This window comes from Anoplopoma fimbria, chromosome 2, assembly GCF_027596085.1.
Source record: "Anoplopoma fimbria isolate UVic2021 breed Golden Eagle Sablefish chromosome 2, Afim_UVic_2022, whole genome shotgun sequence".
Lineage (NCBI taxonomy): Eukaryota > Metazoa > Chordata > Actinopteri > Perciformes > Anoplopomatidae > Anoplopoma > Anoplopoma fimbria.
The window spans coordinates 8,759,691-8,773,224 of NC_072450.1; the positions used below are offsets into that span (position 1 = coordinate 8,759,691).

Sequence of the window (13,534 nt, forward strand, 5' to 3'; positions counted from 1 at the left end):
TGTAGAAAAAAATAAAAATAAAGAAAAACCATTGAATGAGAAGGTGTGTCCAAACTTTTGACTGGTACTGTATATATATATAAAATAAAATAAAATATATAAAGTAAAATAAAAATAAAGAAAAACCATTGAATGAGAAGGTGTGTCCAAACTTTTGACTGGTACTGTATATATATAAAATAAAAAAAAAGACCATTGAATGAAAGGTATATAATATATAAAAAAATAAAAATAAAAAATAAAAATAAAGAAAAACCATTGAATGAGAAGGTGTGTCCAAACTTTTGACTGGTACTGTATATATATAAAAAAAATAAAAATATAAAGTAAAATTTGAATGAAAGGTGTGTCCAAACTTTTGACTGGTACTGTATATATATAAAAAATAAAAATATATAAAATTAAAATAAAGAAAAACCATTGAATGAGAAGGTGTGTCCAAACTTTTGACTGGTACTGTATATATATATAAAAAAATAAAAAAAATATATATAAAGTAAAATAAAAATAAAGAAAAACCATTGAATGAGAAGGTGTGTCCAAACTTTTGACTGGTACTGTATATATATAAAAAATAAAAATATATAAAATAAAAATAAAGAAAAACCATTGAATGAGAAGGTGTGTCCAAACTTTTGACTGGTACTGTATATGTATAAAAAATAAAAATATATAAAATAAAAATAAAGAAAAACCATTGAATGAGAAGGTGTGTCCAAACTTTTGACTGGTACTGTATAATTGCACAAAGGCACAATAAACTACCATGGATGACTATATACAAGGAAACGTTACTGTCTCTCCGCCCATACAACGTCACACGTCCTTAACTCGGGTATTATCGAGAAATCCCTGCTCCCTCAACCATTACGTCTCCCTTCTCTTTATATCCCAGTGGGAATTTCGATATTTCCGACAGCACTTTAAGGCAGCATAGACATTTTTTATCAGCACCGAGTCGCTGCGGACAAACAAAGTAACAAGTTAACAACTATGAGACGTCCTGGACATGCATTAACAGCTGCGACCACAGCTTTAACTCTTCTGCTTTGCCTGTGTTCAGTCAGAGGTAAGTCCTTTAATAAACCATCGACATAAAGCTGTTTAATCGCATTCATTCAGGACTCCTGCAGTCTGTTTATGTTGTTGACGTGTGTAGAATCTCAAAGGTTTCTACCTCTAATACCACTTTATTTTTTTTATTTATTTTTTTACATATAATACAATAGAGAGCTTTGGCATGGAGCTATGACAGGCCTACCTAGTCTTATTTTCCATGCATTTCTTTATGTATCCCATTCCTGAAGTTAGTCCAGCCTTAAGTGAATAGGATATTACTTTTACTGACTCTTGAGGATCCAGTTTTGTTTTTTCCTACTGTGTTTCAATGTCTCTTGGTGATGGGAAAAGTGGGAGTCTTCTGGACAAAAGGGGAAATGTGCAACAGTTTTGTCCTTCCTCACTAATCAACAACTGGATGCCAAATGTCTTTTATTTTTTATTTTACAGCTGTTTTAATATAATAATATAATTTTCCTCGTTTTTATCATTTCCAATCACCAAATTATGCATGAATTAAATTCAGGGTTCATTCAGGAAAATATGCAGTTTTTCCAGAACACAGTCTATTTGTATTTTGTAAGTCCTTCATCCCCACATACCATCTTATTATTGTCACGGTAGAATGAATAAATGTGAGACTACTCTGTTATTACAAGTGAGGCTCTGTTATTACAAAGCTCTATTTTACGTAGGGTTTGTATCATAAGAGGCAGGTTTGTAAAATAGATGTAGTGAAATGTAATTGTTTTCCTGCAAACAAAATATTTGTACACATTTTAATATATTGTTATCCCTGTGGGCATCTTACTGATCACACAAAGAGGAGGATGGATAGGACAATAACACCATATGTGCTCTTATCTGAAGACAACACAAACCGGCTGTCCACTCACCTGACTCTATATCAACTTTGAAATGTGCCGCCAACCTGCAGATCTTAAAATTTGATTGTTGTTTGGCTGTCATTCTTCTGATGATGATGTTTGTGTACATTCAGGGCATATTTGGCTTTGCTCATTACCCACCTGTCAGTCAGGTGTGCCGTGTGTCCTGAGCCACTCTCGAGCTGCTACACTGTCATGTTGTGTAACTGCTCATTCCTGAAGGAGCTGGATGCATGTGCACCCTTGGCTAATCCTGCAAGCTCTTAATCCTTCACATAGACACGTTCTGTTGTTGGGGTTGTCTGCATGAATATGTGTTATGTGTTTACTCATTTTACATTTTCTATTAGAATAAATCCGTTACCAAAAAGTCATTTCTGATCTATGCAAGAAATCCTAGCTGTTCTCAAAAAGACACCATTTCTTAAATATAGACATGAGACAGACTAATTGTATTCCAATATTTATATATAATATTTATATATATATATATATGGTGATTTCATTTTTCCACATTGAACTCCATTTTAAACTCTTTAATTAACTACATACAACTTAACGGCTCACATGTCTTCTGCTGTTTATATTGTTTCCTCTGGTCAATTTGATTGTCTGTCAAAATGCTCAGATTTGCTCTCCTACTGTAACATGTCACTACCTCAGCAAAAGCCATACTGCCCAGTTCTTAGACGATTGACAACAACAGTCAATATACACATTTCCTAAAAGAAAGTTCCACCTGTTGTTGTTCAGAGCTTGAATGACTCTGACGTGGCATCTATAGTGACTCAACGGGTTGGTTTGTAAAAAAAAAAAAAAAGAACACGCACAAGATTATGAGTTAAAGCTTTGTACATTTCACAGCTTCAGTCTGACTCATAAATATGTGCCCTGCCACTCCCACCGGCGGTCCAGACCATCATTTTCCTAATCCAGCCAGGATCTGTGACTCAGCACTTTGGGCCAAAGCTGCAGCAGCACCGCTGTTACTAACACTCAGGCCAGACACTCCAGCAACAAAGAAACACAGTAGATCAGATTCTGATATTAAAACTCTGTGAATTCTGAGCACTAAGTTGTCAGACAAGTGCAACAAATGCATCCCTAAACTGGGCATGTTATTTTACCGTTTTCACTTTAATATTAAAGGGGCACTCAACCAAGTTTAAACTTTGTGTTCCCATTTCTCGTCACATGGAGTACTATTGTGGGAACCCTGGTGATGTCATCAGGGTTATTGTGGCTCGGGCGTGTGGGGGCATGGAATTTATAAGACTTGGCCTTTTACCAGGGAGGGAGTGTCTAACAAACTACACTATTGAAATGAATTATGGGGAATGTGGGATCCTATATTTTGGAGTCTTGACCTATAAGTCTTGACTTGGGACTTAATGTTAGGATAATTCAGGCTCTGTTGTTTTTTTAATCTATCTCTTCCTAAATCCCCTGAATTTATGGAAGTACAATACTAAATTGCTGGAGGGCACCTTTTTAAACATTTTTCATGAATATTTTGGTGATGATACTATTTGTTTTCACCCCTCAATCTTCTTTATTCTCTTTTATTTAACATACTGAATTCGTTCATTTTGACAACCTCCAGAGAATGAGTGGGAGCTTGTTTTGTTCAGCTGTGGCTTGAATTTAAGCGATAGCACAAGTTCAGGAGGCTAAGTGTTTCGCCATGCACAGACCAGCAATTGATGCAAAACAACAACATGTGTTGTAGCTGCACTGTTCTGTCTAGTTCACTGCAGCTACTGGTAGTGGAGAAATTACAGTCTCTTGTATTCATTGTAACAGGTTAATTACAACCATTGTACAACAAACTGGGTCAAATGCGGCTGTGGCGTAGTGGAGAGCAAGGTAGTTCTCCAATCAGAGGGTCGGTGGTTCGATACCCGGCTTCGGCAGTAGATGTGTCCTTGGGCAAGACACTTAACCCCAAGTTGCTCCCGAAGGCTTGCCATCGGTGTGGACTGGATGTTGCATGAATGTTAGTTAGAGTCTGATGGTGGCACCTTGCATGGTAGCCTGTCATCAGTGTGTGAATGGGTGAATGATATGTAATATACTACTGATTGTAAGTCGCTTTGGATAAAAGCGTCTGCTAAATGACTGTAATGTAATGTAATGTAATGTAAATGCAAATTGCATAGGCAGTAGTTGTGTTGAGATGTAGTTTGAAGTGACTTTTATAACTCCCTGTTTCTCTCAATTCCTCAGGTGACTACTGTAAGGTGAATGTTTGCCATAACGGAGGAACATGTGTGACGGGGATAGGAGATGATCCGTTCATCTGCATCTGTGTGGATGGCTTCGGTGGAGACACCTGCAACCTGACAGAGACCGGTACGACAAACAAGAACCTTTTGTGAGGAAAAAGCACGGTTACATCCGCCGCTTTATAGCAATTCTCTTCCTTTCTTCCTTCTTTCTCAGGACCCTGCAGTCCAAACCCCTGCAAGAATGAGGGCTCGTGCGAGATCATCACTCCAACCAGACGAGGAGACGTTTTCAACGAGTACATGTGCAAGTGTCAGCCAGGCTTCGAGGGAGCGCACTGCCAGATCAGTAAGTTACTCGTGGATGTGATCCATAAGTCTGAGCTGCCTCTCCTGTGCATTTCAACATTTACATTCACCATAAATATCATTCAATTTCAGTCAGTTGGCATTTTTTTCTGAGATATTTTGCAATCTATTTAATTCATTTGGAAAGCTTTTATTTAACCATTTTGTGCTGACATGCATCTAGATACAAAAAGTTATAATCGGTATTGATTCTAATACAATAAAAAAGCAAGCAAATGAGAGAATGGCCAGCCCATTTTTTCTCCAACAGGCAGAGTAGCAGAGTAGGCTCCACTTTCAGCAGACCTCTCTGCAGGATTTTTCCATCCTGTCACATCATCAGCAGTGAAAGAGGTGTGTAGACAGCTCAGCATTTCCATGAAAGAGCCTCATTCAGCAGGGTTCTGCGGTAATTCTGTTTCGGCTAATTAGTAAAAGACCACTCCAAGTCTCTTAGCATGCAGACGCCCTCCACAAAGGGCTCAACACTGCAACTGTTTTGTGCTAAAGCTTGACCAAAACAGATGAAGAAGAATTTGATCAAAGTGAATCCTATCATATCCTCTTAATGTAATGACTTGGAATTATTGCTGTAGTTTAGGTTTCACTTGAAAGAATGAGAAAGGAAGGAATAGAGGATTATTTTCTCTAGGCATGAATGTGATTATCAACATTTTCAGGTATAAAATAAATGTTTCTGAACTATATAATATTGGAATTGAAACAATTAAAAGCTTTGTGTGAATGAAATAAAAAGTCATAGGGATGGAAAAGATAGAATAAAAGTAACTTCTTGCTATTACTGCAGAGGCTTGTACGGTCTGACCACCAATTGTAGTCTTCATGCAGTGTGGTCGTCTACTCCCAAACATTTTCTAATTTTGATTCAGTCAGACGTCACAGGCTGGAGTGTTGGAATGAGGCTTTATTTGTCCCATATATTATGTACAAGAAGTCATAGTTAAATTTAATGATGTGATAGAAGTTAAATAGTAAATGTCAGATGCAAAGTGACCTTGTCAGATAGCAATAGTTGCATTTCATTTTAATTAAACACTAGGGGTGAAAATGGCATACTTGGCACTAATGTCACGTCAACAGTGTTGCCGAAACATGTGATAAAGTAATCCTAGATCAAATCAGTGAGGCTATTTCCCGGCCCTTCTCTTGGTAGGATCACCTGTTTCTCAGTGTTATTGGCTGTGTTGTGCCACTCTTGTCGCAGCCATACAGGCATTTGTTTTTAAGTTGTGACCAATCCTCTTAGTGTTTACGGGAACAAGAATTAAACTGTCCCATGTGGCATTACGTCAACCTGTCATCTGCTTTAGTCCTGAAGTCTGCTAGAGTTAGTAAGAGAGGTGAAATAAGGCTGGACAAGATACATTTAAAATAACAGTTTTCAGTGGGATCTTGTTTTGAAGGCTGTACAAAATGTTTAACAGATCTTGGCTCATAATCAGCATATTCAAACATTTTCTTCTGTATCAAGAGTAATCCAGTAGCCAAAATAGCAGGTCTTTACATGATACAGATGCACCAGAATGTAAACAAAAAGGTCCACCAGCTAAAAACACAGTTAAATACTCAGATATTCAACACACATATATTGATAGACTCAGTTGGCTGTGATTCCCTAGTTGTGTTTAACAGTAAGTGTTTGGCAAGCCACAAGAAGTGGAGCTGTTCTCAGACCTGATGTAGCTGCAGTGAAGACTGTCTCAATGCATAGGTTAGGTTTAGGGAAACACCATAAACATCCATTAAGATCCACTGAAAACCTATAAATCTGAAGGAGCTACTGTTTATACCAGATCATAATGTATATATGCAAAGACTGTAATGACCTACAGATCTTAATACAGTACCTCCAGCAAAACAGCATTGCTGCGTTTCTTATCAGCTATTTACCTGCAGTTACCCGGTGGACTCAAGAATCAAAATGTGCATAGAAAAAATGTATAATATTGCTTGGTCTTATGTCTGATTAGTGGTTGAACTGTCATTTATCTTACAAATTGGTTTAGCATCCCCCTGTGGAAATATTTAGGTCATTTTATCACGATCATCATACTGAGCTATATAAACTATGTAGACACTCTGTGCTAGCATGCCATCTAGTGGAGGTTGTAAAGCAATACGTGTGCATTGTTCAAAAGGGATAAAGGGAGTGACCACAGACTTGCTTTGTTGCTATGACTACCGTGGAGGAAAACAAGGCGTTTATCTACAAAGCAAGATCTTAATTAGCTTGAGACAAAGCTGGGAAACCATGCATATGACATTATTATAATTTTATCATCTGAAATACAAAATATATTCTAAAGAGATGCTTGTCAGGATATCAGATCTGCTACTATATTAATACAGTTGACACAATACATAAACAGTTTGTGGGCTTATTAATGGTGGCCCAACATGGATGTAACCTCCTTAAATCTTATGTGTATGTATGTCACATTCCTAGAGTCATGGCACAGATCACAATTATCAGCCGTGACCTTTCACCTTTCACTGGCTGTGCCTTTTTAAGCTGGTTGCCAAGAGTGTCCCGCCTCCTTAGTGTTGCCCTCAGGGGCATTTCTGTCATCGTGAACAATTTAGAGAGGAACTACTTATGTTGGAGACACAGTGAGGCAAGTGTTGCCCTCAACCTCCCTCCAATCTCTGTCTAAGGGCCGTTTGTTGTGCTGACCTGCACCACATCTCATCACTCAATCATCTTTTTTTTGTGATTAGTGATAGTTTGAGGAGTTGGAAGAAATGCAATGAGTTGCTGTCTTTTTTTTTCAGATGTGAACGACTGTGCCAACCAGCCCTGTAAGAATGGAGGGATATGTCGAGATCTCGAGGGCGACTACACGTGCCAATGCCCCTCCCCGTATGTTGGAAAGCAGTGCCAGCTTAGTACGTTCACCAACTACTCTTGCCATTTTATATATAAACAGGATAAAGTGTAGTGACTCTTGCTTGATAATATTTGAATGGCTTCGTCCCAGGTTGCATTTCTCTGCTGGGGATGGAGGGAGGAGTGATCGTGGGGTCCCAGATTTCAGCTTCCTCTTTGCACTACGGGATTCTTGGTCTTCAGCGCTGGGGCCCGGAGCTGGCTCGACTCAACAACCAGGGCATCGTCAATGCCTGGACGTCCGCCGCCCACGACAGGAACCCCTGGATCGAGGTGGGGAGAATCAATCGCTTTATAATCATGAGGCTGACGACTGAGAGCTCGGGGAAGCTGACTAACACTTGTTGTTCATGTCTTGACAACAGATTAATATGCAGAAGAAGATGCGTCTGACGGGCATCATCACCCAGGGTGCCAGTCGCATGGGCACGTCTGAGTACATCAAGGCGTTCAAGGTGGCGAGCAGCTTCGATGGCACCGCTTATATCACTTACAGAGCGGATGGCCAACGGAGGGACAAGGTTAGAGGACCTCCACTGTAATAAACACGAAGTTACTTTAAATGTTTACCATCAGTAAGCTTCTCTTTCTTTAGATACTCGCCTAATTTCCTGTGTCCTTGTGCTGCAGGTTTTCATTGGCAACACGGATAACGACGGCACAAAGACCAACATTTTTGACCCTCCTATCGTGGCCCAGTACATCCGCATCATCCCTGTGGTTTGCCGCAGGGCCTGCACGCTGCGGATGGAGCTGGTGGGCTGTGAACTCAATGGTAAATATACAGAAAACACAAGAGCAAGTACAGAAACTTGTTCATGATTAATTATCTTATTATTATTATTATTATTATTATTATTATTATTATGACAAATTAGATTTTATTGAAAAGGAACAGAAAAGTTAAAGCCTCTGTGACTATCCATTTTAAACATTTTTGTTCAAAAATATATAGAATATTCCCATATTATGAAGTCTCTTTCGTTTAACTTTCCCTGTCTATTGTTTTACTGTGTTAATTTGTTCTTACACGGGTTACGCTGAAAAACAAACTGACAGTGGAATCATTTATTTTAATTACATCACGTGGCTTCCATCCAGTCATGTTAGATAAAAAATGAATAGTATAAACAGTATTTTGTGTGTAGACCTCACTGTGCAACAATTAAAGCAGCCATTCAAAGCACAAACACAGAGCGAGAAAAAAACCAGCTCCATCTTTTTGTCCTTCTTTGAACATAACACTTAGAACATTTACACAGAAACATGGTGGATGTTTACACACACTTTACACACATTAGTGCATGTATTCTTCTGCTCTGTGCGCCTCTTTCTGCTCCTTCCTCTTGGTCAGTCTTGGGTTTAAAAATGCTTTGAATCAATCACATTCTTCTGAATATTTCTTCAGATGGATGAAAGTGAAATTTAATTTTCTTTGGGTGTATTCTTTTTTTTCCTCTTTCTCTTTCTGTCGCTTTGGGTTTCCCCACCCTCCCTCTTTCCGTCTGCTTTTGATTCACAGTTTATTCAAACACGGCAGGTTGCTCAGAGCCTCTCGGAATGAAGTCTCGCCTCGTCTCGGACGGCCAGCTTTCGGCCTCCAGCACTTTCCGCACGTGGGGCATCGATACCTTCACGTGGCATCCTCAGTTCGCCCGACTGGATAAGCAGGGAAAGACAAACGCCTGGTCTCCTGCACACAACAACCGCTCAGAGTGGATCCAGGTGAGGCAGGGGGAGAAAATGTCACTACTGGTAAAAGTGTCCCCAAAAAGCCAGCAGGTGTTGCAGAGAATAACTGTTTCCTTTGCTCCTTCACCAGGTCGATCTAGAGAAGACAAAGCGCCTCACAGGCATCATCACTCAGGGGGCCAAGGACTTTGGGGTGGTGCAGTTTGTGTCACTGTTTAAAGTTGCTTACAGTAACGATGGAGAGTCGTGGAGTATGGTGAAGGAGGAGAACAACGGCAATGATAAGGTCAGAAATATGTGAATCTTTTATACAGTATGTACGTCTTCAGAAATGAGTCTCACTTCAATGCAGAGCCTCATTTCTGATGTGTTTTTGCATAAAAAGAACTGCAAAAAGAAGTCAAACGTGTCCTCTTCCCCTTCTGTTATCTCTTTTCCTTCGTGATGATGATGAGATATATTTTATGTCTCTTGCTGGAGAAGTGGAGCCATGTCTCTGTTCTCTGAGAGAACTAGGACATGTTTAGCTACAATAGCTGGACCCAGATGATCCAATAAAACTGTAGCTTTGATGTTTTTACTGAGCGCAGAGCTGCAGTTGGCTCATGACATAATGATGCTGCCTCCGGGGGCTTCGTCTGAGAAGCTCAGAACGTCTGGGTGGAGCTGTAAGGATCGGGGTCGTAAGGTTGTCAGAAGGCAGCACAGCTCAGTTTGATTAACAGACCCTGATAAGAAATGGTTAATAAGACTTTCAGTGGATGTATTTACCAAACATGTACATTGCAGTATGCTCCCTTTCTTCATCATCACCTGTTTCTTCTTACAACCAAATTGTCGCTCTTTGCAAACTGAACAAACTTGGAGAGAACACAAGATAAGATAATCCTTTATTAGTCCCACAGCTGGGACATTTTCAGGATTACAGCAGCAGAGTGGACGGTGCAAACAAACAAATAAGAGACATAAGTAGAAAACAAGATCAAAACAAGTATTATAAATAAGTAATTGGTTGTTGTTTTTTACGTTTTCTAACGTAAAAAACAACAACCAATAACTAAAATATGATATAAACAGATAGAATGATTGTTAAAATTGCATGCTTCATACAATAACTTCTGCTCAATAGTTAAATATTTTCCTTAAACCATGACATTTATTTTGCAGCTTTTCCAGGGCAACATTGACAACAACACCCACAAGAAGAATCTATTCGAGCCTCCGTTCTACGCCCGCTACGTCCGCGTCGTCCCCTGGGAGTGGCACGAGCGCATCACTCTGCGCATGGAGCTGCTGGGCTGCGATGATTAGAAACCCACCACTCGCTCATCTTAACACTGCTCCATCCTCATCCGGTCGCTCCGTCGCCTCAAACCACAGCAGAGGAATAAAGGTCCTGTTGGCTGCTGGGACTGTGACACTTGTAGCACTTTCTAACTTTAATGTTTGTGTTTAATAACATTGTTTTGACATTTCTCACAGAGAGTCCTGTATGAAGTATCAATAATTAGAATTTGAATAGCTTTGGATAAAAACTAAATTTGCGCTTCATGTTATTTGCTAATGATTTCAGGTCTGTAGACGGGATAGTAGTGCTATTCACCTTCTGCAGTTTTACTCAAAGTTAAATTGCAAGTTTTAACCAGTTAGAAACCCCACATTTTTGTTTAACAGTCTGCGAAGGACAGATGACAAACATCCTCGCTGCTGTTTACTTACTCGAGCAAAAAGGACGCAGGGACTGCACAATATTCTTGCATTTCCAACAATCCTGTGAGAGATTATGTCCAAGAGAAGAAAATTTGACCTGCAGGCCACTGATCTGTCAATCAATTTTTTTTTTTACACATTTCAGCAGATTTTTCCACTTCATCTAACAAATTGTTACATCGAAATTAAAACCTTTTTACATCAAATGTGAAATATGTAGAAAGATGTGTAGAAAATAGGCATTGTTTAACATTCTTTTTTTATTATTATTATTCATTGTTGTTCTTGAATTGTTTATTAAATATTTGAAAAAAATGAATCTTTTTATTCTGTTTCAAGCGACACAAAACATGTCTTTGTCGTGTAGTAGTATGAGCTGATATAATGAATGTCACCAGTTATATAAGAGTCCCATTTGGTCAGACAATGTCCATGTCTGACCAAATGTTCTGCATGAGCAGACTGGTCATTGAGGCCACATACATGCAGAGGACACAAAGGGAGCAGCATGAAGGAGAAGAACCGTCCATTTAGGAAGCATCTCTGCATTGTTCAGAAGTTGATATAATTGTAACATATCGCTGCCAAACGATAAAAGCAGAGGAAGGTACAGCATGACTTTGTATTTAATTAGAAGCTCTCAGAACATAATTAAACTCACACATTTCCAATACGATCATGCTGGATTCTGCTTTAGTCACACTTTGTCCCAACCGCAGTATGATGTGATTCTTCTCCACGCTTTGGCCTGCTGTTAACAAGAGTAATTACACCCTGTTAGGCACTCATCTCAATGCTACACTTACAGTCCTGGTATGTTTGGCCCCTGGCAACAGTTTTCATCTCTATGAAATGAATACGCTGGAGGACTGAGCTTCTCTTACACATCTGTCCTCACTATGAATGTAGATGTGTATTTGTTGTATGTTCTGCACAACACAACACAGTTTCCTATAAAAGATCACAGAGCCACCAGGAGAAAAAAAAACACAGCTACCAGCTGGAGTGATGTGGAGAGGCTCTGCAACAAACATCTGCTTATAGAGAGTTAGAGAGTTTAGGAGTATTCTCCCAAGATATTCCTCCACAAACATTAGCTTATTTCTGATGGGTATCCCTACTGTAATAAGAAAAATAGTGATTCTGGAACAACTCATCTGTGCTTTAAGATAGTAATTCAACCAATGCACCTAAACTGCCTTGCAGTATGAAATGTTATCACATTTGTTAAAATCATATTTATAATTCACTCTGAAGCAGATTTAGTAGTCTGAACTGTCTCCTAAAATAAAACTGAATGGTTTGGTAGGATAAATCACGCGGTGTTTAGATTGAGATTCAACGTTTTTAGGTAAATCTTTGTTTTTTGCCGAGGAAATTGAAAAAATTAAGAAAAGCACATCATACATATTTACACTAGACTTTTAAATATAAACTGCAATTATGGCCTTAATTGTAAATTGTCCCAGACTACCTGCAAAGTTGAAAACTCTACTGCAAAAAGGCAACATTTCAATCTTTTAAATCAGCCTTCTAAAGAAGCAGTTTATGGTGCCAGAATGCATAAAACATTATCTGAACTAACGTAATATTAAATGCTTATAGTTTTGGAAGTGGCAAAATTACAATTTCATAGAAAACAGACAGAGCTCACTAACATGGTGTCATGCTGACCTCTACTGACACTCTCCTGTCACAACATCTGAAGTTACAAATACAGCAGGTTTTGCAAAAGAAACAGACGTGATGGTTGCTATCGGCCTCCGCAGTCGTAGTTTTGGGGCATTCAGGTCGTTGAAAGAACAAAATTATTAATTTCATGATTTACTCTTTTCTGCGTTTGGTATCCCATCGCCAGGCCAAGAAGAAACTGTGGTCCCTCTGAGTCACATCACTCAATTTTCACATCATTGGAAGTATAACTTGTGTACAACGAATGCTCTTCCTAACCATTACAATCCTTGTATAGAAGATTACTGTCTCTGTCTTTCTCCACAGAAATGGTATGACCGAATACAAAAGACATGTGGGAGCTTTATTTGCATGAAAAACAGACATAAAATGTTTCAGACTTTAACAGCAGCTTGATTTGTTTTGTGCATTTGAGAAACACAGGCCCAAGTATTAGTAATATCCCACAATGCATCTGTCTGAAGTAGGTTGGGCCGTCTTTCCTGCATAAATGTTTTCTAATTTGTCATAAACCATACAGCACATCTCTCTTACAGTGTCAAAAGGAATGTTTTATATAATACAACACATTGTATTATGAATCAAATAGTGATGAATCATTTCGCTGACACTGTCAAGCTATCACAAAATGTAAAATGTCATAAAACTTCACCTCCAACATTAATGGCTCTCTCTTGATGATTGTCCACGTGAAGCCTCGCTCTGGAGTATTTTGCAGGGTTTGAAAAAAGTAGGCAAACAAAATGGACAGTGATATTTGGCAGGATAGCAGCAATTTCTGCATTTTTGCAGAGGAGGAGTGAATAATCCCTTCTGGATAGATATGTGGGGCTGAAAGAGATAAGACAGTAATTATGAATAAACAACAGCCAGCTGTGATGTTACACAAGTGGAAAAATGCTTTACATTAACAGTTACTAATAACAAGTAAAAGTGAAGTTAACACTAACACATATTAAACATGGTCATGATATACTTCAATCTTGCTGAAAAGGGAAAATAGCATTGTGGTC

At 38.8% G+C, this 13,534-nt stretch overlaps 1 protein-coding gene across 2 annotated transcripts; it reads left to right on the forward strand.

Moving 5' to 3' along the window:
- The first annotated feature begins 888 nt into the window (after positions 1-888).
- Positions 889-11,065, forward strand: LOC129099911 (EGF-like repeat and discoidin I-like domain-containing protein 3). Of its 2 annotated transcripts, none has more exons than XM_054609350.1 (10): positions 889-1,069; positions 4,173-4,298; positions 4,389-4,520; positions 7,313-7,426; positions 7,519-7,700; positions 7,793-7,948; positions 8,058-8,202; positions 8,950-9,152; positions 9,250-9,405; positions 10,287-11,065. In XM_054609350.1, exons 1-10 carry the CDS (start codon positions 994-996, stop codon positions 10,428-10,430), a joined length of 1,434 nt encoding a protein of 477 aa, XP_054465325.1. In that variant the 5' UTR covers positions 889-993; the 3' UTR covers positions 10,431-11,065. The 2 variants fall into 2 exon arrangements, with proteins under 2 accessions (XP_054465325.1, XP_054465335.1); XM_054609360.1 differs by having other exon boundaries at positions 8,968-9,152.
- Positions 11,066-13,534: the final 2,469 nt, after the last annotated feature.